A 24,441-nucleotide genomic window follows, 5' to 3' on the forward strand; every position below is an offset into this window, starting at 1 on the left:
AGTTTATTACCACAATGTTCAAAACGGTCAAAGTTACAGTTGTGTATTCACAAGCTGCAACATGCGCTTATAACTTGTTTGTGTTTCAGATCATTCTTCTCATGACACTTCCTCTTAATGGGCAAATAGTGAGCATATCGAATATTGTCAAGTCTTTAAGACTGCTATCACACAAATTAAACTAAAATATATATTTTTTTTAATCTACACCAACTTTCTGCTGTATTTTTTCTTATCAGAGTGTCCAGCAGATGAAGATGCAATAATCTAGAGCCCTTGTGTTAGAAAATACAGTGACAGTAGAACTGACTCCTTGTGGCAGAATTGTGACGTCAGTATAATAACATCATGTCCTAGAAAGTGTGCTAAAATTTGAAGCAAAATATGGATATCCGTGGCCTAGTTGTGGGACATGTTTAAAATAGTGTGATAGTATATCAATATCAAATCACCATTAAAATACAGCATAACTAATATATGATGCTTGAATGTGGTTTAAAAATGTGTAGTCATATCAACAGTTTGGAAAGACTCATAGATGATATCCTCTAAAAGGTGAAAAAGGGGTTGCATGTGGTGGATGTGGGATGACTGAATTACACTCTAAAAACCCATGGTGGGTAGGTGAAATGGAATGATCATGGTGGTTGAGTCCCTTTGCAGTACTAAGGGAAAAATGGACAGGACTTGGTAACTTACAGACACAAGTGTGAGAATCGTTGGAGATTTTATTGCAGCACTTAATTGAGAGGGGGAGCACTCCTAGTAGTATTTAAAACAAAACAAATGTGCTCATTGGATGGAATGGTGCAGTTGGTGGAAGTATTACAGTTCTACAACATCTTTGCTATTATTATTTGAGTTATAAAAGGTCGAGAGGCCACTCTTTATAGGATTAGGCTTCAGTAAAAGCAGCTACCAAACTACTAATAAAGGTAGGGAGCATTTTATGTGTATTTCATTTGAAAGGACCACTTAGATGTAAGAGAGAGTGGTGAATGTATGGAACTCCCTGCCCCAAAAATGTAACAGTACAAGCTAGACTAAGAAAAATATGTTTGAAAAATGCAAGGGTAAGAAGTGCAGAGAGCTGCATATTTAGACCAACAGCATTTATTATTATTATTATTATTATTATTTATTGTTGTTGTTTTTAGGTTTTTATATATAAATAAAAAAATAGGTTTTTGGTAATAGTGTTTATTTGTTTATAGGCATGTACATAATAACATGCACATTACATGCAGGATATTATGTAGTGAAATATACAGTGTTGATTTGTCAGTGGGCCAAATCAAATTACTGGGTAATGTGCAGACTACAGAAAAGCTATACTCAGCATCACATAATATGTAACATATACAGTGCTGGTATTGCAATGAATAGACTGATTAGAGTAAAGCATTAGTTAATATGCAGAATGTGCAAATTACATTTGAACAGTACATAAAGATCTATAAACTGAGCAATACAGTCAGATTAAATGTTTGTAATATGGAAAGCTGTAGGCTGCAGAACACGTGTTCAGTTTGTAACAAGGTTATTAGCATATGTATAGTTGCTATAGAAAAATGACTACACGTTACAATGTTGTTGTTGTTCTTTAGATTTTCCCAGTTAGGGGTCACCACAGCAGAACTCCGGTCAGCTAATGATTGGCAGTAGATTTTTATGGTGCCGAGGTGCCAGACCAACACCCAACCTTCAGCAAAGGCACGCCCATTCACGCATGTCTTTCAAACGCTACTCGACCGCGGGGAGGACATGCAGACTCCACACAGAAGGCGTTCCAGCTGAGAATCAAATGGGAGAACCTTTTGCTGTGAGGTGACAACACTACCGCTGCACCACCACGGAACGACTATATGTTACAATAATATCAGATAAGTAGATTAGCAGAGAAAAAATACTTTGCTTAGAAAAAAGTGATTGCAACAAAACTGGCAGTCTATTTTGCTATGATATAAAAAACAGAGATGCCGCCTGCTGTACAATAATATGCCTGCTGACTGCAAAACTAGTTGACATGACTGATTGAGATAAACCTGACAAAGGTTTATGTAGACTGCAGCAATACATTTCTTGTGATCTCCATGGAGATGAACATGAAAATGTCTGAAGAACCTTAGCTGGCTAATGGGCTGTGATGTTGGTACCATGCTTACCACAGAAGAAAAGGCTGTCATGTCACAATCTCAGACAGACTAATGCCATGCATCTGAACTCTGTGCCCTGACCTTAAATTTCAAAGTTGGCAGACTTTCTGCTTTACTTTTTGTTTCGCCCATGTCCTATTAAGTGGTGTTAGAATGGATCTAATGTGGGTATCTCTGACATTTTGCTGCTATCATGTTGTATTCCTCTTCTTTTCAAGTGGCGTTTCTCTCAATTATAGAATTTGTCTTTGTTTTTCTTGGCAGTACAATATGCTAAACATTCTGTGGTCCTGTAATATATATAGCAATTGTAGAAAAGTCAGAGAAACACTGCAACATCAAAAATGTGAAAATTTTGTAACTGAAAAAAGATAAGTTAAAGTGCACAAAGATGCAGGTACAAAACTTTATATTGACTGCTCTTAGGACAGAGTTACTGCATTTGTCTTCACTGCACCTTTTCTGTTGTATCTTAATACTCACTGAATAAATTAACCCATCCACCCATCTTGACCAGGTCAGGCATGTTTCTGCAGTGACATAAGCATACATGCAAAATGGAAGGCAGATCATCCATTGAATAATCAGCACCAGATGAATTCTAAGAGACCAGCTTTACCGGTTTTCATCCAAAAGTCACCAAGAGTGGAACTTATTCCGGGAATGCTGTGTAATGGCATTGTTTTAATGCTAGCTTCCATCTGCTTTTGCATATTATGTGGTTTAGAGTTAAAATCTACATTTGTATACATTGCTTGGCTTAGGGCCTAGTTCAGAAGTGAAACCCTTCATCACTGCATGCCAGGGAAACAGATGTATTAAAGGCTGTGGAAAAGCCCAAATGCCCTTGTATACCAGGAATTGTTGAAATATATGTCAGAGTGAAATGCTTGATGAAAATTACCTATGGTATATGAAGCTATGACTAGGACTTTAAAAAGCCTTGTTATATATGTTCTTTATGTACAGCATTTGTCTGTGCTGCTAGTTTTATTGGAATTGTCTGTCTGAAGATTAAACTAACTGGTAATGCTAAAGTTAATGGAACATGCATCATGTAATTTTTGTGTGTGTGTGGTGCATTAGACATTATTGGAAGGGTACATCAAAGGTGGCTTATGGTGGGGAGGGGTAGTATGATAAAAGATAACATTGTTTTGTACTTTGTATTTTTTTTTATCCTGAATCTGCCTTATAATACTGCATCTAACCTACAAAATGTTTGTGTGCTATATCAGTAACTGGCCATACTGTATAAGAATTTCACCCTTAATGTCTCTGTACAACATTTACCTATTAAGTGGTATACACTGGACATTACATTGTCATCTCAAATGCACAGGCACTCCAAATTCAAAATTGTTTCATGGTGATTTGTATGAAGCTGCTGTGAAGATATATACTACAGAGGTGTCAGTGAGTTTGAGTTTCTATGAAAGGAGTCTTTATAACATTATGTAGTATAAGAGATGATCATATTCTGAATTATGTATGTGCTTAAATCCAAAATGGTAGAATATTTCAAGAGACTAAAACATCCTAGCTGGTCACCAAGGGAGTTCTGTGAAATATTGTGTCCCATTTGTTCCTCTGTGCTCATGCCTATTCTCACCTGTCATGTGTTCACTCTTTGAGTATTTATATGACTAGTTACTTTACTGGAATTAACTCATTTTAAGCAGTTCTCTTATTAGTGTACTGCTGTGCCTTTTTTTTGGGCTGTATTGATATGTATATTGTATTAAATTTCCTAACAGGGTAGCATTTAGGAAGGCTAACCACAACAAAGAAGTTTTAACACAGCTGTTTTCCTGTAGCACAAAGCTTTTCTAATTGTTAGACCACCCTACTGCTGAGGTTTCTGCTGGGGGGGGGGGGTCAGCATTGAGTAATGTCTCTTGGCAGACCTGCATATTTGTGTAGCAATCTAGGGGAGCAGCTAATGACAGCTGCTCTTAATTTACACTGCTGAGTGATTCAGAGAATTGCACAGCAGAGTAAAATTTCACTCTTGGAGGAAAGTGATTGTCATTAGAAGACAGCGGTCAGCCATTCACTCCTATGGAAGGTGTATTGAGCTACTTGTACAAGCAGTTGTGGTGCTTGTAAGTTCATTCAGGCAGGGTGGTGGTAGTGTTTGTGTGTGTCTGTATGGGTGTGACCAAAGTTGCAAGAATGCATGTGTGCAGGCACACTGCAGCATGCATGTAGGTGAATGGGTGAGTGATTCTGTGACTGTGATTGACTGTGGAGGAGGGTGCTTTTTTGATGGGTTTGTGCATATGTGTGTGTGTGTGTCTGTCTGTGAGAGAGTGAGTATAGGGGGAATGCCTTTGCCAATGCAATGTAAGGGCCACATGGGAGAACAATAACATCATCAGGTGTGACAGCACTAGCATTAGGTTGTGCCCAATTCAGAAACATGCTAATGAGCCAATTATGAGGTATCTCATTGCAGCTGTAGCTGTCTCTGTATCACATTTTCTCACCATTTCAGAAACTGAACTACCTATGGTAAGCAATTTCTATGAGCAGTGAACACTTTTCTGAATTCAGGGCTCGCTTCCTACATGACCAGAATTGAATAAAGTGGATATTGGAAGATGAATGTATGAGCTGGCACATCCTCTAACACAATGCATCTGAAAATGAGGTGCTAATTGTTTCATATCTGTGCCTGGCAGAAACTTTTACAGAAGTACATTATCTTCTGTCTTTGAGAAAAAATATATAGCTATTTCTTTTAAAGTGAGGAATTGGAAAGAATGTGAATAAAGGTGAGAATAAATTGTACTTCTAGCCCCACACACTTAACTCTAATAATTTGCTTAAGCTATAAATGTGCATCCTGTGTTGGCAACAGCTGTTCAGAGCTTGTCATGTTAACATTTACTCCTGAAGTATAGCAGTGATGCAAAAGGTAAGAGGAACACATAGTTTGCCTACTAGACGCTAAATGTGTAGCGCCCTTATGTTTACAGAGTGTTTCTCTGCTGCTGGGTTTTAATCACATCATTATTCACGCATTTTTTCACTCACACCTTTAATCCATGAATGTATAATCAGCTACCTTTTCTCTTCAGTACGTGTATGCTTAAAGTATTCTAGAAAACATATGAATTAGTGCCCTTACTTTGTTCCCAACATTTATTTACTGGTTATTCAAGTAAACCCACTAGACACAATTGCTCTTTTTCAGAGACTGGCCCAGAAGCAAAGTCTGGTTAAGGGAATTGCTCAGAATGATGCAAGCAGACAAAAGGTGGCTGAGGGAATCAAACCTAGCACATGATGAAGCTCATTAACATCTATTCTAGGCTTTAGTTCCTGTATTAGACTGCTTGTCATTGCAAAACATGGTAAAATGATGAAACATGATGCCATAAGTGTGTTTTCATTTAACTTTCTTCTTGCCTAACTATGTGGTTAAGTAACATCACATAAATCCTGACTTAAGGGGAACATATAGATAATTCTCCTGAACTGTGTGCTGTGTTCAACCAGGTAACTAATGTATCCAGCCTGTAAGTGATATGTCAAAAAAATGTTTATTAAAATTCCTCTATAAAGCCCTAGTTTTCAGCTCCTCAACAACATATCTAGTTAACAAAACTGGTCAACTATTCAATTTTTTATTTGCAAAAGGACAATCTCCTCTTCACCACTTTACTTAAATAGACTAATTTGATAGTTGCAGAACCGCAAAGAATAGAGAAACTCACATAAGGATTTACTACACTTAACAGGAGCAATAACATTTCACACTGTCCCATTCAAACAAGAGAGAATGTGGTCAAGGAACCATAAAATAAAAAAATTGCAACTGGAAGAAGTGGTTTCACCACTTGAACTCTGAAGTAACAGAAAACACTCTTGTGGAAGAATAACATCAATGAGCTGTAACTAGACAAGTCCGTGTTCATCAGGGAAGTTTGTATTAAATTGTGATCCCAGAGTAACCTCCTTTGTCTTTGCCTGCACTGTAGAATACAAGTCTGCTTGGCCTCTGATCACCAATAAATAACCCATACAGTCTATGTGGTCTCCAGTGCACATTCTTTACTGTCTCATGTGATCATCAGTGCACATCCCAGCACACATTTCCTACAGTTTTATTTAATCTCCAGTGCATATTCCTTATGCTCTTATCAGATCCATAGTGCACATCACCTATAGTCTACTGCACATTCTGAACTGTACCTCTTTTGGTTACCATATTCTGTATGGTGTCATCTTATCCCAAGCAGACATTCTCAGTCTTATCTTACTGGGTAACAAATGCACATTCCTTAAAGTATTTACCACATTCTGTATGGTGTCATCTTATCCCAAGTACACATTATCAACCTTATCTAATTGGATAACCAATGCACTGCTTCTCAGTGCACATTCTTTGCAGTCTTTCATCCAATTCTCAGTGCAAATTCCTTACAGTTTTTCATCTAATTCTCAGTGCAAATTCCTCATCCGATTCTCAGTGCACATTTCTCACAATCTCTCATCTGATTTTCAATGCACATTCCTTATAGTCTCTCATCTGATTCTCAGTGCACATTCTTTACAATCTGTCACCCAATTCTTGGCGCACATTCCTTACAATCTCTCGCCCAGTTCTCTGTGCACATTCCTTACCATCTCTCATCCAATTCTTCAAGTACATTCCTTAAATCTCTCATCCAGTTCTCTTCTCGGAGTACATTCCTTACAATCTCTCATCCAGTTCTCAGTGCACATTCCTTACGATCTCCTCTGATCTTGAGTGTACATTTCCTACAATCACATCTCATCTCCAATTTATATTTTCTAAAACCTCTAATTTGGTCATTTTTTATCTCATCTAATCTCCACTGCATAGTCCTCACAGCTCTGACGATACCCACTGCACATTATGTATAGTTCCATCTCATCTTCATGGCACATTTCCTGCAGGCTTATTTAATCTCCAATGCATACTCCCTATACACTCATCTGATCCTCTGTGCATGACACTTGGCCTCCATTTTTTCATGCTAATGCACGTTTTCCTGCAGGCTCATCTGATACCCATTGTACAGTCAGTTTCTCTCATTTCACCACAAAGTATGATCCCTGCTCTATTGTTCCCTAGAGGCAGTCCTTAAAGCCTTAGTCACCCATGTGCTTTCCATTCAGTTAAATCCTTATAACAGTTCATCATTATGTATTCGTTTGTTTTCTTATTTGGTAGCCATATAAATGGTTGGTCTGAGAACCACTTTCAGCCATGACTGTTGTCAAAGCCAGGAAAAAAATCAGCAACTTCAGGATAGAACAGCATTCCAAGCTAACAATATATCTAGTTTAAATACTGTAATTACTGCAAGTAAAGGATAGTGCATGCTAATTTTATAAAACAGTTTAGTCATTAGTGGTTTGGTTGCTGGAGGAGATGGCCTGGGGAGGTAAGAGAGGAGCAGCAGTTGCTAGTCTGCAGTTGATCCACTGGGAGGTCCATGACAAGGGTGTGGCCAGGAACACTCTTTGTACTCTGTTGAGTACATTTTTTCTCAGCATCATATCAACATGGCTCTCTTTAGGTCATATTATGTCTACAATTGTCTAAATGAATGCCTTTAATAACATATGCAGTATTGTTAATCTAAAAACAATATATTTAATAGTTTTAGGGGGGACAGCTGAAAATGTTACATTTATTAAGTGCTTGGGGGCAGCATTTTGAGGGATGTGTTCATTTTAAGTGAGAAGTGTCTGAGGGGGGTAGCACTAAGAGCTTGTGAGTACAAAATAGAATTTGCTACAGCCATGGTCCATGACGATGTCACTTGCATAAGTGGTGCACTGTATACTGGGAGATAAGACATGTGGGAAGCATGCACATGCCTTTTAAGGCAAGCATTAGCAGAAATCAACCCATAGAGAGGGCAAGGGAGAAGGGTGCATGACAAGAAAAACCCTAACTACCTTATTGAATGATAGCACTATTCCCAACACTGACTCTAGCCTCCAAAGGGAGCCAACAGCCAGGTGGGCTGCCATCCTTAGCAGAAAAGAACTGGTCAATAGATGGGCTGCTGGGGAAGAATTGATGGTCACTGTAGGGGGGTTTGTGGAAACAAAACAAAAAGTAAATGAACAAAAAAAAAATCAGACAAATCTTGAAACAGCTCAGAATGATTACACTTTTTAGGCTTTGTCCAGATTGCTTGCACTAAGAAGTTGAGAAATATGTTTCTGGAGGAAGGAAAAAAAATGATTTCATGTATAGCAAAAGGTAATGCTGGGGTAGGTTTGGCATAATGGTTAAAGTCTTCACCTCATGCACACAAAGTATAAGGTTTGATTATACCTTTTAAGTTACTGGCTAGACCTAAAATGGCTCTTCTGGGCAGTTAGCCTGGTATTTACTTACAAACCTACATAATTTAAAAAAATGCATTTCCCCATAACAGAAAATAATGATGTTTATGACTAACATGCAATTTGTGATCAAGAAATATTTGCCATATTTATCCTCAAAGCATATAATGTCTATGTAGATACAGTAGTAGTGAAACAATTTAACATCCCACAAAGAATAGCACAGACCTATACATGTTTAAGAACAGCAACAGAATCCCATATGTATATGGTAATGAAACCTGTTTCTGAATTCCAGTCTGTTAAAAACATAATTATATAAATCACGCAAACTTATAAATTATACAAAAGAAAATCTTTAAAATATTAATAAGACTTAGCTGTTTCACAATTAATAGCATTTCAGTATGCTTTCTGATTATACAGGACCTAGGAGCTGTAGCCAACTTCAGGTATGTTTCTGCCTAAACATTTAGACAGAAATGCAGTAAAGGCTACATATAACGGCTTCACTTAGCAAAGAATATTAGACTGTTGCCTTACGATGCAGTAGTGGTTCAAGTGAGGTCAGCTGTACCAAGTCAGCATTTAAACAGGCAGCTTCAGTTACAGTTAATTAGTAGGGAAACAACTGACTATAGGCATTGCAGCTTTCTTCCTCCAAACTTAAAGTAGCACAGTTATGCATAGCAGCCACCTACTTCACTTATTCCTTCCATGGGTGTAGCCATATAATTATATTCTTTACTTACACATTGTTCGCTACTCTGTTTAAAAGTAAAGATTGCTCAAAATGTTATCCCGTACACAAATAAATATGAATACAGTTTTGGCTGCTGAAAATAACTTCAGATGATAAGGCCTGTGTTTTAAGTTGAATATGAACTGTTATAAAAAGAATTTTGATTGAGTCAAAGAAGTTACCTGAGGTAGGAGATGTGCGACACAGAAATGTACTGAAGTAGTTGTGTATAAAATGTATGTCTGGCTACAAATCTTCCCTTCTGAAATATTTCCATCTCTCTAACTGTTTATCTTCATAGGCAGTGCATCCTTTTGAACCCATATATACTTGTCAGGCAGTTTATCAGTGGTGTGTCTGATAGGCCACTTTTCCAAGACTCTTTGTTCTCTCTTATAAGTTAATATGTTCAGTTTATTCGTATACTATTTTTTTACGATCAGCTTGCATTGTTGCATTTGAAACTTAAATTCCCTATAAGAGTTGCATATTAATTCCTGTTTGTATAAGTATTTCTGAATGATTTCTACAATGACTTTTTACATGTAAGCATGCTGTATTATCTTCGTACAGCATTTTAAATATGTGATGTTTACAACAACGTCTTCCAAGTTAGGCTTATTATATTTTATTTTATTTTATATTTGTTTACTGGGAAAGTCCGACTGGACATAGGTCCATTTTCAGCAGAGGCCCAGGGAGTAAAGCTCTACAAATAACACAAAACAATACAATACATGAGAGACAGAGCTAACAAATCATGCATATAGCATTCATACAATATGGCAGAGATTACAGCTCGTAGCAGCGACATTCATTGAGGTACAGAATAAACTTAAAACAACATTTTTTCTGAATGTTAATGCTTGAGTATGTGCTTTTTTGCAGTATATAAGTTTGTTTGTAAGTCAAAGTTATGTACTTGAGGATATCATCACATCCCTGCACAAATGCACTTGTTTACTGAATGCTGTTCCTGCACTAGTCTTCAATGTCATCTGCAGGTAGTAAATATTAATTGAAGCCCCACACCAGCTGAATGACATAGTCTATGTAAGTGACACTGTACTGCACTATAACATGATCAGGCTTTATAGTTATGGGTCTATCCTTTCAGTATGATACTAGGCAAATAATTTTATTCTTTTAGCGTGTTCACCTGTTAATTGCATAAAGTAATTAGATATGAGTGTTATTTTTAAAGGCAATCCAGAACAAGTGATTGCTTAAATGACACATTCATTTGCTCAGTTTGCAAATGAAGACTGAGGGAATTAAACCCAGGAAAAATGGATGGAGCTGATTAGCCTATTAAGTTGCTGCTGATCCTGCCCAGATAATCATTACTTATATTACATACATCTTACATCAGTGGTGACTCCAAAATAGGATGTGGTTGCAGGAAGCAAATGAAAAGGTGAGGCAACTATTTTAAGGTGGGCTATATTATATGACTGTGATCAAATTGCAGCTTGGATTAGTCAGATTCATCCAAAGACTGTTGCAGTATCCATACATTGTATAATGCTCAAATGTCCAGTTGTTATTAAATAAACAATAATCATAATGGTCACAGAAATATATTTCAATGTGTTCTGTGCAAACACACACTAGCTCTGCCAAGTATGAGCAATGATGGTTTAACTATAATTGAAGGCTAACAAGGATTAATCAATTTTATCCACAGACTGCTTTATGCCCACCAGCTACCATAACGTTATTAGCTATGTGCATGTCAGAGTTCTGATTCTAATCAAATAAATCAATAATAATGACCACAGTAGCATATTTCAGCTTATTGCTGTCAGGTACATATAGTGCAATGTACTGCAACACCACCACCCCCAGTACCCAGTTGTGCTCCCCAGTTACAGCCACTTTAATGATGTGTACAACTCAGATTTCTGTTTGGTATCAAATTAATTAATAAAGAAATACCCATAGTAATATATGTCAGCATGTTGTTGGTTGCATATGGAGAAACCCATTTCAACCCCACCCATGTCCATGCATACCCATATATACACACGTGCTGCCCACAGATTATAATCACTTTATTAATTATGTACAGCCAAAAAGTCTGAGACCAAATGAATAAATACATAGATAAAAACATAACAGTGTATTTCAGCTTACTGCCATAAGATACATATAGCGAAGCCAATTACAACTACCTTCACACATACATTCACATGCGCTCACAGATGTGTTTACCAATTACAGCTACTTTCTTACTGTGCACACCTGACATATCTAATCATGATGTAATGGAAAAATAAATACAAGAATAGTCATGGTAATATATTTCAAGTTGTTGCTGTCAGATGTATAAAGTACAATCTATCCCAACTCCCATGTATGCATGCATATATATGTGTGCGTATGTGTGGAAGTCCATACACACAGATGTGTGCACCATTTATAGCCATTGTGTTGATGGTGTACAGCTCAGATATCTGACTTTGATCACATTAATGTGTAGATGTATAAATAATGGTCACAGTTATGGGTTTCAGCTTACTGCTGTCAGATGCACACAGTGAACCCATTGTAACCTGTTCTCTCACATCCATACAGAGACACAGCTACACACAGATGCAACATATTACACGTGTAAAATACAACATATATACTATCCTACTATTCCACAGGCTTGGCTGGCTGTAGCACCACTGAACAGAAGAAACCAAGTCAGCCCATAAGGGAGCAAAATAACAGGCATTATTTAATAAGCATAGTAAAACATTTTGCATAAACACACACAAACACTTTTTTCTCATGCTTATTACCTCATACTCTGTCACCATTTTCTGAAACTTTTATTTAGGCTGCCTCAGACAGCAGTCACTTGAAGCATCCTGGGTCATTATGAAACATCTACTCACTTCTTTCTCTAGCTGCCTAGCTAGCCTCTGCTGAAGTCTTTTTTCTGCCCCTCTCAGAATAGTAGAAAGACCTGTAATAAAGTGTAATTTCCTTTTTCTTTATTTTGCTGGGGTGTTTAGCAAACAACCCAGCCAAGTAAACTGATTTCTTATCTTTTTATTTTTTTAACAAAAATCAGAGCTCCATGCACGTAGAGTAGTAATGCTCAAACCCCTGAGCCCCTGAAATGGGAAAGTCATTTTTTTCAAAAAAAAATATATATATATATATATATATATATATATGTGTGTGTGTGTATAGATATATATATATATATATATATATATATGTGTGTGTGTGTATGTATATATATATATATATATATATGTGTGTGTGTGTGTATGTGTGTGTGTATAATTGCTGCATTTTTTCATGGGGGAGGTTGCAGTCCTGCAGCCAGTACCATGAGCCACCTCTGTAGAGCTTTTACAAAAGGACAATACTACTATTAATTGACAGAAGTAACCTTCACAGAGGGCCTAGTACCATGGCGATATTCTGTATATTTCTTGATCAAATCTGGATTTTCCTAGTACTACGGCATGGTGTATAAATATTGTTGCTATATTATACACCACACAGGTAGCCCTGGCATAGGGACAGATCACAATCCATGGAGACGGGAAGTGATCGATGGGGCATCTCACCTCACTGAGGTGGTAATGTATACTGTCTTGTAAATATGACGGGGACAGTGGTACAGTACAGTTATTGACTTCTTAACATGCTGTTCCTACACACTCCTATCCCTAGCAGCAGGTGTGAAAATAAGGAGAAAAGGGTATCCTCAGCACCAACATAAGGACCGTGACTTTACAGAGTTCATGTTGCCACTTGTGCCACCCATCAAAGGGTAGAGGAAAACAGGAAAGTACAGCTGTGGTTGGAGGTGAATCTCAGTTAAAAGGTAGGATTCTTGCAGAAACTCAGAATTAAAAAGGTGATAAAATGTGTGTGGATCAATGTCAGTCTGTAGCTTAACAGTCAGTTTCATAGTTTCTGGTATTTCCTTCAGGTTTTCTATATCTTGTCATTGTTAACTATAGTTGCCTTTATAAAACCCTGCATTCCCATTTGTTGCATTTGTGCATTGCTCATACAAGTATGTTCCCTTTCTGTCTTTACAGATCTGCATATTCATTGGGGAGACTCTCCTGTTTTCCAACTGGGCCATAACAGCTGACATCCTAATGGTGAGTAGTTACTTGCAGCCACATTTCAAGGCACAACACTGGCATATAACTTCCTCCCTACATTAAACTTTCTACAGCAGCTGCTCTAGTGGTGGAACTGATGTGTCATGTAGATGCAAGTTCTTTTTCTTTCTCTCTGTGTTTGAAATCTTTTTCAGTAGTGTTGTTACATTATGCATTTTACTGAATCAAAATCGGATCCTAAGTAAATAATAGCATTCATTATTATTTTTATTAGTTTATTTAACTGAGTAAGCTAAGAGATCCAAAGTACCTGGGCCATAAAAAGTATTGTTCTGTTTTTTTTTTCTTTTCTTTTTTGTAAGAAAAATTTAACTCTCACAAGAAACTGTTGATATTTTTCTTCTACAACTGACATCTGTGGTAACCTGTTTGGACTGTACCTTTGTTCATTAAAGGCCAGGAATTTCTGTGGATAAGCATAATTGTATACTCTTATGATTTGTTTCACCAATTCACACTCTCTCTCTCATTTTTTTTAGTATGTTGTTATTCCCACCCGTCGAGCAACCGCCATGGCTCTTCAAGGTTTCACATCTCATTTGCTGGGAGATGCTGGCAGCCCCTACCTCATTGGTCTTGTAAGTAAACAGCCATTTACTTTAGTTTTGCACAGACAAGTGATTTGGCAGTGACAGACTGTATGAGTCACATGTGAAGATGATTGAATAAACATGTGGCTACTTCTGATATTTCAGAGAAAGTACACAGAAGTTATAAACTATTACTTGACTCTGGCTCGTATCTGGGGACGTACGCAGATGCCATAGGTCTTCAAGAAACTGAACAAGTTTTTTGAATGTGTAAGCACCATACCTCTCAACTTCTTTGCAGAAGAATTGTGGACAAAGTGACCAGCACCAAGGTATTGAAGAATAAAGGCCTAAGTATGACCCAGGCAACCTGGGTCTGATTTGCAGCTTAGGTGGCTGAGGCACTAGCAGAGGGAGATGTGTGCCCATCTTAGGGGGGTAGGCATTTCACTAGGCATTCCCTGTGGTACATAGAGGGAAGCAGCCCAAGGATGTTACAGGTGAACTTCAGGGGGTTGAGTGCCAAGGAATGGGTCAGAAATTTAAAAAATCACCCTTGGAAGCAGTCAACAGCATGACCCCTACCAGGAAACCCTTAAGTTTGACACCAACCTCAGACTTAAAATGGAGATAGTCCAGGGGGCAGTAGGAGAGGCTTGTAGTCCCAGTAGACAGGGTCACTGGGATAGCCAGAAAGAATGAAGCAGAATGGGAAAAAACAAATGCTACATAAAGCAAAAACAGAGATGTGGGGACAAAGGCCTAAAATCAGAGATTGTTTTTAAATATTACTCTAATTCACTTTAAAAATTTGCAGAACAGCAGGTTTTGCATCGGCATGCATTTTTTGAACAATAATGAGTGTAAAATTCAAAGTCTGGCAAAACTGTTGACTGTAATCCTCAATAATTCATCAAAAAAATAAAAAATGTAACAAGGGACAGGCAAAGGTATAAGGTAAAATCATTAATATTCTACAAATAAGGTCGTGGACTGTTGACAGGTAAGCCTAGATAATGAATGAAGAAGACTTTTAGGCCATAAAGTCTGCCTGTGTATTGCAAATAGGTCTGCAGCTACCACTTTCCTTAGGTATTCTGGGAAAACTGAACACTACAACATTTACATAACAAGTAAACTTAACAGGAAATACAGAACCAGGTGAAGAGTTTTGTTTGTTATTTATTAATGTTGAGTTAAGTTACAGTGAAGGTTCACTTGTAGAATTCCTGTATTATGATCCATTTTTATGTAGCTTAGAGAAGCACTTGGGAGAGAAGTCCCTCATGGCATTTTTCTATGCATTTTACTATATTTCTTTCTTCTACCCTACCCTCTTCTTTATTGCCTACCATTTCAGTTGTATTTTTTCTATCACTTGTGTTTCATTACCATGGCAAACAGTGGTATAACAGTGTAGCAGCTCAGCATAACCTGATACCAAATGCTTAGTCTTGGGGACTTTTTGCAAGATATAGACAATAGGGACCACTCAGAAATATGGACCTTGACTACACTTCTAATGATCTGGGGTACAGGGGCTCATGAAAATCAGTGAAGCCAGGAATACAGATCTAACTTGGCATGTTAGTGCTTGTGGCTGGTGGTATAGCACAGAGTAATACTATTAAGATGGTGGCAAAGCACAGAGGAAGACTATTAAGATGGTGGCAAAGCACAGAGGAAGACAATTAAGATGGTGGCAAAGCACAGAGGAAGACAATTAAGATGGTGGCAAAGCACAGAGGAAGACAATTAAAATGGTGGCAAAGCACAGAGTAGTACTATTAAGATGGTGGCAAAGCACAGAGGAAGACTATTAAGATGGTGGCATAGTACAGAGGAAGACGATTAAGCTGGTGGCATAGTACATAGGAAGATGATTAAGATGGATGGATAGCACAGAGGAATATGATTAAGATGGTGGAACAGCACAGAGGAAGAAGGTTAAGACAGTGGTATAGCACAGAGAAAGATGATTAAGACCATGAGCTGTAAGAGAGATTTGTTCTTTCAGTCTTGTTTGATTTCCGTCTCTGCAGACAATACTGTGTAATTCTTACAATGCCAGTTAAAACTGAATTTCCTGGACCACCATGAGAAAAGATGATGTGATTAATGGTATTACATTGTTAAAAATGCCATTCCACAAATAACATTTCTTGTCCCTCTGTATATAATTGTATCCACCTGCCTTAGTAGCATCACACTAAATTGTGCAATCTCTGAGCATTAAACCCTGAAATAAAGAAAATAGTTAAATTGAAACTAAACACACAGTTCTGATGTAAACTATACAGATAAAAAACAAGCTTCACATACTTCCAATTGCCAGATCTCCCAAAGCTAGACTCTCATAGAATAACATTGGGAATTATCCAATTCCCCAGAATTGGCTATCCTGCTACTGGCAGTCATGGGGGTCTGTTCTGTCCGTATCAGTCTGTGAAATAAGTAAACTTTTCCCTGTGTCTTCAATTTAAAAGGAAATGTATCCATTATCTTTTCCTTTGTCCCCAAGTCTCTTTCAGGCATGAGACCACATGTCCCATCCATAGATACAAAAATATCTTTATTCCTGAATGAAAAGCATGTCTTTTCTTAGCAGCCCTCAAAAAAACGAGTAGAAGAGAAGTGCTGTATTTATCTTCTGCATTTTTCCCATTTATTGCTACTTAAAGAATGGTCAGCTCTTAGCATTCCAAGTCCCAGTTTTCAATGTGTCATTGCGTAGTCCCATCACATGAACTATATTGCATGTTTTTGCACAATTCTGTTACAAAAGGTGATTTAGAAACAATGGCCGGACATCTTATTTATGATGCAGTAAGAGCAGTGATGCTATTATAATCCATCAGCCAGAGCCTAAAATAAGCATTTCTAAAGCTTTTGTCCCTGATTAATGGTAATTATTTGAGTTATGATACTACACATAATATGGCAAATATTTGTTCTTAACTGCTAATGGGTGACAGCTTTTCTACAATTCTACCATGAAAAATTTCACACCAACTGTGAAATTGCCATTTGGAATAAAAGGTATAACAATGGGGCCTTAAATCTAAAGTTAGGTCCTATGGTTAATAGTTTGAAAATGTATTCTAAATTGCTAATGATTGCCTGACTGGTGAGCCAAAATTAAATGTCATATTTATCCTCCGAGCTGCACCCCTCTCAACTGTCCAGAATTTTGCAGAAGAACTGTATTTTTGCCTCATATTTTTGGTCTGTCCCTCATAAAATAGCCAGTAAACAATGTCGGACATTTGAGTTTCAGACTTCATTTCCTTCAGAAAGTACATGCTAATGAAAAAGCATGCTCTTCAAATAACTTTGTTTACAAGAGCAATATTTAAAATATGTCCCTGATTTTGGACCTTTGCCCTGCCCTCCACCCTCCATTATTTTTGTCATTCTCCAGAATTCCTGTGCTCAGAGGATTTGGGATTTCCCTGATAATATAGCCAAAACTTCAGTATTGCAAACGTGACCTGTATAATTCAACAGAATCTGGTCAGACTTATTTTTTTCATCATAAACAGAAATGTTACTATTGTTATACAAGATCACTTTTAGGGTAAAATATAATTTTAATTATTTTTATGTTTGAAAACGTATCCTACAATGCATATGTTCAAAATATAGGCCAAACTTCTATAAAGCAACTAAAGTCATAGAGTAGCCTTTAATCTGACAAATACAGGCTCAGAACTTTGTTTTCAGTAGTTTGCATCATCCTTTTTGTAGCCACACTTTTGTTATTGACTGATTGTTTGAATTCATATGCCAGCAAAATTGAACCTTAAAAGTAATTGTTGTTTTTACAGAATAGATCTCTTACTTAATAAAAATATATTATTGTTGTTTTTATTAGTAAGTAGTATTATTAATGGCCAGGGAGTCTTTTCTAAAGGTGGGGTCACTGTTCTTATCCAGTGTTAGGCATTACTGAAGACCTCTACACCCTTTTCTTCTTTCTCTGTACCTCTCAAAATGATACAGCAGTAATCTAGATAGACAGCTGTAGTAACATTTCACAGGTGTTTGTGTCTGGTTTGGAGGTTACAAAGTATAAAACATAACCTTTTCTATCAGTCAAATACAACTCTTATGCTTTTTCATTAATTCCCTTTGTAAAGAGAGCTGGTACCCCATGGATGCAAAAGCCAGCCCCTTAGAAACTGAAACAATGGAACTATCTGTGTATCTAGCAATATGTCAGTCTATTTATCTATATGCATATTTATTCTGTGTAAATGAAATAACACTAAACTAAGCATGTTTAGAAGGGAAATGGGGAAAAAAAAGTTTTTTTTTTTTACCAAGGCACAGTCACGTCTGTCTGCTCATGCAACTGAACTCGCATATTATGGAGAAAACACACAGCTGTTTGCCCAGCAACACTTAAGGCACTACACTACTGACATTCTGGACTGGTAAATGTGATGGGTGTTCTGCTGTTTTGCCCAGTTCATTGCCTGGGAAGCTACCAACAGATAACTCTCTACTGAATTTTCCTACGACAGCTACTTCTTATTAACTTAGGACCAGTGCCTTGTTACTGGACAAGTGCCAGGGGGCTGTTACAGGGCTGTTACCTAAGGCACTGCAATGAGATCACTTTTAGGGTAAAATATAATTTTGTACAGCTGTCAGACATATGTCCTTGCCAACTAAATTACCTGCAATAGGCACACACACATTTTTATGTACAAAAGATGCAAGTCAATTTAAAACTATCCGTGGTATAACTGTGTGTGTGTGTGTGTGTGTGTGTGTGTGTGTGTGTGTAGAGTGGATGTGCAAATTTACAGTGTAGTCTTGAATTCAGTGGAAGCCCCCCAAAAAGATATCACCATGCAGTAATCTGATATGTAACAAAAATATGTAAAACAAGTAATATTTCAAACTAAGTATGCAAAAACATAAAGTGCATGCACAAAAGTAGTCTCTCTATCCACATTTTTTTGAAATGTTATTTTCACTAATGTACCACCACAAACTCTACACTTTTTGAATAACAACACTGTAAACTGCAAAATGGATAGCATCTCCAGCATCTTGGACTGAGTCCTTTCTGATATGCTGCTACCAAAGACTCAAAATAGTTATCATTATAACCTTACAACAGACCTTTCTCTTGACAGTGTGTGTGTGTGCATTTTTCTAAGAAATTTGTCCATTTGCCTAGGGCAAATTTCCATTAAGTATAATAAATGCACCTTCCCATTATCTCAGAAAAAAAGAAAAGTACACTACATCTGAGGCAGTGTTATGCTTTGAAACCCCTAAGAGGATAACAACAGCTGGCTAGCAAGACATGTAAGCCTTAAGATATTTCTTACAGCAACATTCTTTATTGTATTAATACTGGAAAAGTTCTTCGGCTTTTAAAACTGACAGAGTGTGAGAGGAAAAGAAAGTTGTTACCAGTTTATTTGTATTCTCAATCTTCATTCTTATAATGCATTTGTTAATAGGCTTACACTAAAATTAATTTGTGCGTCATTGATATTACTGGTGTTTGTCATACTGGCCACATGTCAGAATGTAAAATTTACTTAGAATATTTTGTGTGGTACAAATGAAATCAGCTCTTATCAATCTACATTAAAACTCTGTTTCACAGCAGATTTAACTCAATAATGTCTGCTGTTCTTTGGCCATCACAGAGATACTAAGACTGATAACAGGTAAATGCAAATAAACCTACTCAGAATACTACTGTATGAGAAACTTAGAAAACTACAAGATAGGCTCCTGCGTAAAATAGCTGTAGTTCCTAGCTGGAGTTAAAGTGAAAATGTTTATAAGGTAAAACTTATTTTGTGTAAACTTGTACAAGACCAATGGAGCTCGCAAGCTGCATTCAGTGAAGAAAAGTGATTTATGAGGAAGAGGAGTGAAGTTCATGATGGTTCCACTTTGGTTAAACCTCTCTTCTTAGAAGCTTCTTTCTTTGCCTTTTCCTATCTTGCCTTATATACCTTCCATGAGGTAGCACAATCATTCTCTAGTGAACCTTATTTCAGACAACTCTAAACACCACATAGATGCTGTGCTTTTTGATAATGGCACTGCTGCTTTGGATGACATTGTGTTCAGCATCTGATAGACCTATGACAATTCATCTAATCCAAACGAAACTTCTGTAAATCGTTTTCAGTAACGTGATGTATTGTGTATTGTGTTTCAGGTACACAAAAGCACAAGAGTTTTCCATACCTTCCTGACCCTGTCTGCATTATTTCAATAATTCTGTGTGGACAGCACATTTCTTTCTAAGTTCTTTCACTGCTTGAATACTAAAGACCTTGTTTTTCCTCTGCACCTAAGACATTACAGTGGTTTTGTTCCTTGCTGCTATCACAGCTATATAGGTGTAATGGAAACAAATATCAGATTCCTGGACTGATTCCTTTCTTAGTTTCTTCCCTGCTGTTTTCCCGAGAAGTTATATGAATTCAGTTAACCCCGTACCCTACAGTAGAGTTGTTTAGCAATGGACCTAGACTCAATTGGTTCAACAACAGAGGGAATGAGAGCTTAGGTGGTATCCCCAGGCTGAGCCTATAAGCAGTTTTCTACCCTGGTAAACATATTTAAATAAATAAATGTATGTTAATGAGTAGAAGGGAGCTTGACATGGATCCTGGTAGAATTCTGTTCCTCCTTGCATTAAGACATGTCTTGTATGATGGTCAGTGGTGCTCATAACCACTACAAGAGGGCCCAAGGCATCTGGTGCCTCGGTTAAACATTTTGCTTGATAAAGAGAACCTGGTGAGAAATATTCTGATCAAGCTTAAAAAAATATGAAAATGTACTCGGAAAAGTAGTAATATGTAGGCTGAAATCGCAAACTTCCAGATGTTATCATAGCAGAAACTTTTGGGTACGGTACAGTCCTGCCAAGTCTGACACTGCAAACATGCTGATTCTTGCAATTTTATAAAAAGAATACATATACAGCCATAGATCATAGAAATTTTCTTCTTTTTCTGCAGATGGGGGTCAAAAGCCCCTTTGCACCATACTTCCTCTCTAATATAATTGCATAAAGATTATCATATCTCATTTAAAAAATATTCCTGATTGCACTGATTTCAGAAACAAAGCGATGATGCATGTCTTGTTTCAATAAATCCATTTTTTTTCCTTCAGGGTCAGGATTAATCTAGATAAGATAGTTTTTGCACAAGTTATTTCAATTTAATGTACAACTTCCAAGAAGTACATCCTGTATGTGTGAAAGTCAAAGTACCTTCCAGGATGCTTCTTGTGGCAATGTCATTCAGTATGACGTAGAAGGCAAAGCCATGAACACAGACTCAAGTTCTTACTGCTGGAAGTGTGGCTCAGATGGCTGCCAACTAGAAGTCTCTGTAGACACGTGACATAGTGCATGTCACAGAAACCTGTGATACTTGAGACAGGAATTCATCCAACCATATGTGGAAGATTTAACACCTGAACTGAAAGCAGGCCATATTCCTGCTGTGCAACTAACGGACTGTGAAAAAGGACACAAAGAAATGCTTACCAAACAGTTAGTCTACTTGAATATCAGTGGTGTCCTCAAGTTGTATGTTTATTGTCCTTTTCAGTGAATGTTAATAGTAATATCTACAGAGTTCATAAATTCACTTCTGTTAGTAAGCAAGTGTTTGAGGACATTGTATCTTGTACAGGAACAAGACCTTAGGATATCATTGTTAGCTAGCCACCTGTTGAAGTGACACCCCAACCCCATGTACAAAAATGGGAAAAGGGAATGTGGATGGATGGATAGGTTCTTAATACTGGTATGATTTGTTGGGGTCTATATTATGTCGCCAAAATGGTATAAGAACAAATGCCGTTTCAGCGACACAAACCGTGAAATATGAATACAGCGAAAGCCCAGGCCAGCGATTTTTTTCCCAAGGGAAAAAACTGATTGGCCGTCGCCGTGACATTGCCCTTTACCCCACTCTAGTGCGATTTCGGAGTTGGTATATTTAGTTGGGAGGGTGTAGGGCACAGCTCCCCATTTTGAAATGTTTTAAATTGTGTGTCATGTCTTGTTGGTCTACTGATTTTTTTTTCCTAGGAAAACAATCAGTGACCTGGGCCTTCACTGTTTTCGTATTTTGCGGTTTGTGTGTCACTGAAATGGCATTTGTTCTTATGCCATTTCAGCAACATAATATAGACCCGATTTGTTGGACATATTTATACTATGATTTTTAGTTAGTTTTGTGATTAGCCTGACAAAGAATCATAAAGTTTACATTCTTAACCAGGTCAACAGATGTTTAATTAAGTAAAAGTTTGCATGCCAGTTTCTGACAGCTGGTACAGTGTAAGGATGCAGCAAAGAAGATGTCAGAGCTGCCATATGCATAAAGCAAGTGCCAAGATGGAGGATGATAACCGGAGGCTGGAGTACCTCACCCTACATATGTAGGCCCATTTATTTGATAAGTAAACTATATCTACCATATAGGCCCACTCATTTGACAAGTAGTCCGTATGCTGCATATAGGCCTAGTCATCTGCTAAGTAGTGTAATATCTTATTTAGTTGTTGTGCTTGGAAAATTTTTTCTTGTCATTTTTTTCCAGTGGGCTGATGATGCAAGCCTTATACATTAAAATGATCCCAGAAATGATGATGCAGATTCCTCATATCCTCTTAGTGTCTCCTTGTCTGCTTTGAGGTGTAAATGAAGACTGAGAAATAGAAGTAAAATACACACTAGTCAATGCTAAGGAAAGAAGACCTGTGGCTAATAAGTTTGTCTGAGTTACTTAGGTTAGCCATTGTGCAGCTGTTCCTCTTCTATACCTGGTACATTATATTTTTTTATCTGCCCCAATGCATCCTTGAATTCTGTGTTAACTTGCACTCTGTTTGTCCCTTGCAGTATACACAAGGGCCCACTGCCTTCTCTATTAATGTTCCCTTAAATTTGAATTATCTTTCTTGTGGCTGCCACTTGTCTGTCCCCATCGTCCCTCGAACAACATGGCATCACACAGCCAATAGAGTTTCATCCTTACTGTTTATGTATACTGTGCCATTTGCCCCGATGATATTATATTCCCTGGAAGAGTTGCTATTCCTGTATGATGTATGCCAAGCTCTGTCAATCTTTCCATGTACCCCAGTTCCTCCTTCATTCTAACATAATCTCTATATTTGTCAATGGCCGTCAGAATGAGGTGCATTATGCCTGCAGGGGCACTACCACTACCCTGTTCAAAGGGACATTGAACACAGCACCTCTGGATCTAGTGTGTAGGTTATACATCTCAGTATCCTGACAATCTGTAATTTCTGGCACTTTGCATTTTAATTGTTAGTTCAGCCAAAGTTTGATTATAACACTTGCATCCTTTTATTTTGGGTTCTTTATAGGGAAAGACTAAAAACATGCATGTTTTCTCTGTATTCTCCTTGCCCAAGTGCATAGCATTGCACTTTTTTGCATGAAGTCTAATCTAGTACCTCTCCATCATCTGCATTTCACATCAAGTTTCATTGGTGAAAGACTGCATCATCCGAGACCATCTCACCACCACTGAATAAGATGATCTTGGTTTCATAGGATCATAGGTGATTACTAAGCTAACAACCCCAGGGGGCCTTTTTAAGCCTACCCATGCACTGTAAATGTATCTGACAGGTTATGATACCTTAGGGTAATTTTAAGAGGGATATGTAGGCTTGGGCATGGGTTGTCAAGCATATACAAGGCTGCTCATTTAAAATAGAGACATAAAAAACAGACTAGGAATAAATTTCCAATTCCCCACCACTGGTCCAAGTTCCACTTGAATTGATTAGGAAGAATTCTGTCATACATAGATTGTCTATCTGTCTACCTCAGAGGTAGTCCAGTCATACAAATGGTCACACTGGACTGATGAGGTCTTTTTGTGTGTGTGATATCATGCTGTTGGCTATTTACAAGAGGGTTTCTTTTCCAGAACTCCAACAGCCTTCAGAATGTCTGCCATAAGCTTCTCTGGAATGAAAGTGAGGCTAGCAAGCCTGGAATTGCCTCGATGTTCCCTCACTAATTTTATGCATTTAATTTTTTTATTTTGCATTAGTTTATCTGGATGATCCTACTAGTCAGCAATACCCTTTTTCTACAGAAGCTCGGGGAGAAAAGCTCCACTACAGAGTTTTAAATAGATACAGTAGTTACAATTAACTGCGGTGGTGGTGCCGCGGTAGCATTGTCGCCTCATAGCAAGACGTTGTCCCGTTCGATTCTCAGCTAGAGCGTCTTCTGTGTGGAGGCATACGTGAATGGAGCGTGCCTTCGTTGAAAGTTGTGCGTCAGGGCTGGTAACCCGGTATGTAAAAATCCACTACCAATCATTAGCGGACCGGAGTTTCGCTGTGGCGACCGACCCCTAACCGGGAAAAGCCGAAAGGCACAAACAAACAGTTACAATGCAATAAATTAAGAAAGTTTTGATGATACACATTTTACAAACAGATTTGTAAATTAATAAGTGTAGCATAAAATGTAAAGAAGT

The 24,441-nt window shown here is 37.7% G+C and overlaps 1 protein-coding gene across 2 annotated transcripts in view; it reads left to right on the forward strand.

Moving 5' to 3' along the window:
- LOC122787461 (protein spinster homolog 2-like) overlaps window positions 1-24,441 on the forward strand; it is a 792,211-nt gene that overhangs the window by 606,686 nt on the left and 161,084 nt on the right. For both annotated transcript variants that reach the window (XM_044054193.1, XM_044054194.1), the window contains exons 9-10: window positions 13,287-13,352; window positions 13,856-13,954. In XM_044054193.1, coding sequence (XP_043910128.1) covers window positions 13,287-13,352; window positions 13,856-13,954 — 165 coding nt within the window. The remainder of the gene's footprint in view (window positions 1-13,286; window positions 13,353-13,855; window positions 13,955-24,441) is intronic.

This window comes from Protopterus annectens, chromosome 13.part0, assembly GCF_019279795.1.
Source record: "Protopterus annectens isolate FY-2018-M chromosome 13.part0, PAN1.0, whole genome shotgun sequence".
Taxonomy (NCBI): Eukaryota; Metazoa; Chordata; order Ceratodontiformes; family Protopteridae; genus Protopterus; species Protopterus annectens.